This window comes from Penaeus monodon, chromosome 23, assembly GCF_015228065.2.
Source record: "Penaeus monodon isolate SGIC_2016 chromosome 23, NSTDA_Pmon_1, whole genome shotgun sequence".
NCBI classification, from domain to species: domain Eukaryota; kingdom Metazoa; phylum Arthropoda; class Malacostraca; order Decapoda; family Penaeidae; genus Penaeus; species Penaeus monodon.
Genome location: NC_051408.1, coordinates 325,068 through 326,817, shown reverse-complemented (window position 1 = coordinate 326,817; position 1,750 = coordinate 325,068). Strand labels below are relative to the sequence as shown.

The 1,750-nt window shown below is 41.4% G+C and overlaps 1 protein-coding gene across 1 annotated transcript in view; it reads left to right on the top strand.

The window, feature by feature from the left end:
• The window catches only part of LOC119587661, a 59,718-nt gene extending 57,974 nt beyond the window's left edge, over positions 1 to 1,744 (top strand). The window contains 2 exon segments of the mRNA XM_037936342.1: positions 780 to 1,539; positions 1,541 to 1,744. Of these exon segments, the coding sequence (XP_037792270.1) occupies positions 780 to 1,539; positions 1,541 to 1,577 (797 nt within the window). The 3' untranslated portion in view covers positions 1,578 to 1,744.
• The last annotated feature ends 6 nt before the right edge of the window (positions 1,745 to 1,750 follow it).

Genomic DNA, 1,750 nt, shown 5'->3' with positions numbered 1-1,750 from the left:
AAGCAGGGCCAAACAAGCATACACCTGTTTAGTGTGCACAACTTAGAGCAGGCTCAACTGCATGATGTAATATGACAATTACCTTTGTTAGTGGATTATTGTTCAAAACTTCATTTTATCTTTTTAAAATGTTGTAGAATTCCTTGCATTTGTTGTTGTGTTGGTTATATACAAATACCTAAAAATTATTTTTGATTTACAGCAAAAAGCATAAGCAGCTTGGGATTGGCGACACCTGCTGGCCAGGTGCCTACAGCTAAACTTATCGACCTTGACTCCACGCATGAAGCCTTACCTTCCCCAAGGGCATCTCAGCTCTTACCAAAGGTGGGTTGAATGTCTATATATTTGATGAAAATTTAAATTAAAATTTTTTTTATGGTTTTTAGGGTTTAATTCTCCCCTTTTATTTTTCTCCTCTTTGAAGATGATTGTATTCCCTGACAACCTTTATATTTATTTTGTTCTTTAGTCTAGACTTGTTTCCCGTATCTTTTCAGCTTTTTAGTTTTTAAAAATTTTTTTTTAAGGGTATTCCCCAAAAGGGATTTCAAGAAAACAGTCGGGCAGCCCATTCCCCTCCTTTAGAAAATTCCACCCTTTCCCCCCCTGCTCCACCCCACAGAGGTTTTCAGCCGGGCCCTTAATGAAATCTAAACATTTTTGGCCCCTTGTAAAAGACCCCAATAGAAATTCGGCTAGTCTTACCACCCCTAATGATCAGGGAGCAAGTTCCTGGGAGAACTGGGACTTTGTGTTTCGGGGCCTGGAGAAGAGAGGCTACAACAAAGACATTGGTGACCGGGGAGACATTCTCCACCAGATGACCCGGCAGAACTTATATTCAGAAACAGCACAAGGCAAGAATAATAATCTGAATAACAAGAAAGATATCACAAAGAACAAGCCTCTGTCCATCAACCAAGCGTTGCAGGCAATGGCACTTAATGAGACCCGTGAAAGAGTGGAAAGACCCTCCAGTTCAAGCAAAAGTTCTCATTCCTTGTCTCACAGTGGTGGCCCTGATGTCTTCCCCAACCTTACCAAGAGGAACAGTTTGTATGATAACATCTCTGCTGGTTTTGAGACAGCTCCTCAGGACAGCGATGACTGTGAAGAAAGAAAGCCAGTTCTAAAGAAAACAAATAACATTATGAGAACAGAAAACAAGTTAGACCTGAGTAATAAGAACAATATGAGTATTTCTTCCTCTCCAAGAAGTATAAGCATGAGCAGTAAGGGATCACACTCCAGACAAGAACTCCCTTCAGAAACTTCTCGCTCTACCACAACTGCACTTACACTCCAGCAAGCCAGCATCACCACCAGCACTCCCCAGTCAAGAGAAGCACTACCTTCCAAGGAAAGCTTTGTACTTGCCCCATGGGCATGCTCTGCTTGTACGTTCCTAAAAACAGGGCCGCAACGTTTGGACATGGTGGAAAGTCTGCTGCCTGGGCCAGAAGTGAAGCCCTCGTTTTGGGGGGCGCAATGTCCAAGTGACTTTTTAAATGGAAAAGATGCTCAGGGTTGTTCGATTTGGGGAACACCTGGAGGGATCTTCCACATACATCTAAGAAGATTAAAGTGACAGAGAAAGTGAGCCAAAGTATTCATTGTTAGTTTTCCAGCATTGTTCAAATCTGGATTTGCCAAATGACATAAGTATTGACAAGAGATTTGTCACCTTTTTTTCCTTTTTTATGTTTCATATGTAACAAAGAAATTACCCTTATCTGCATATTCACTC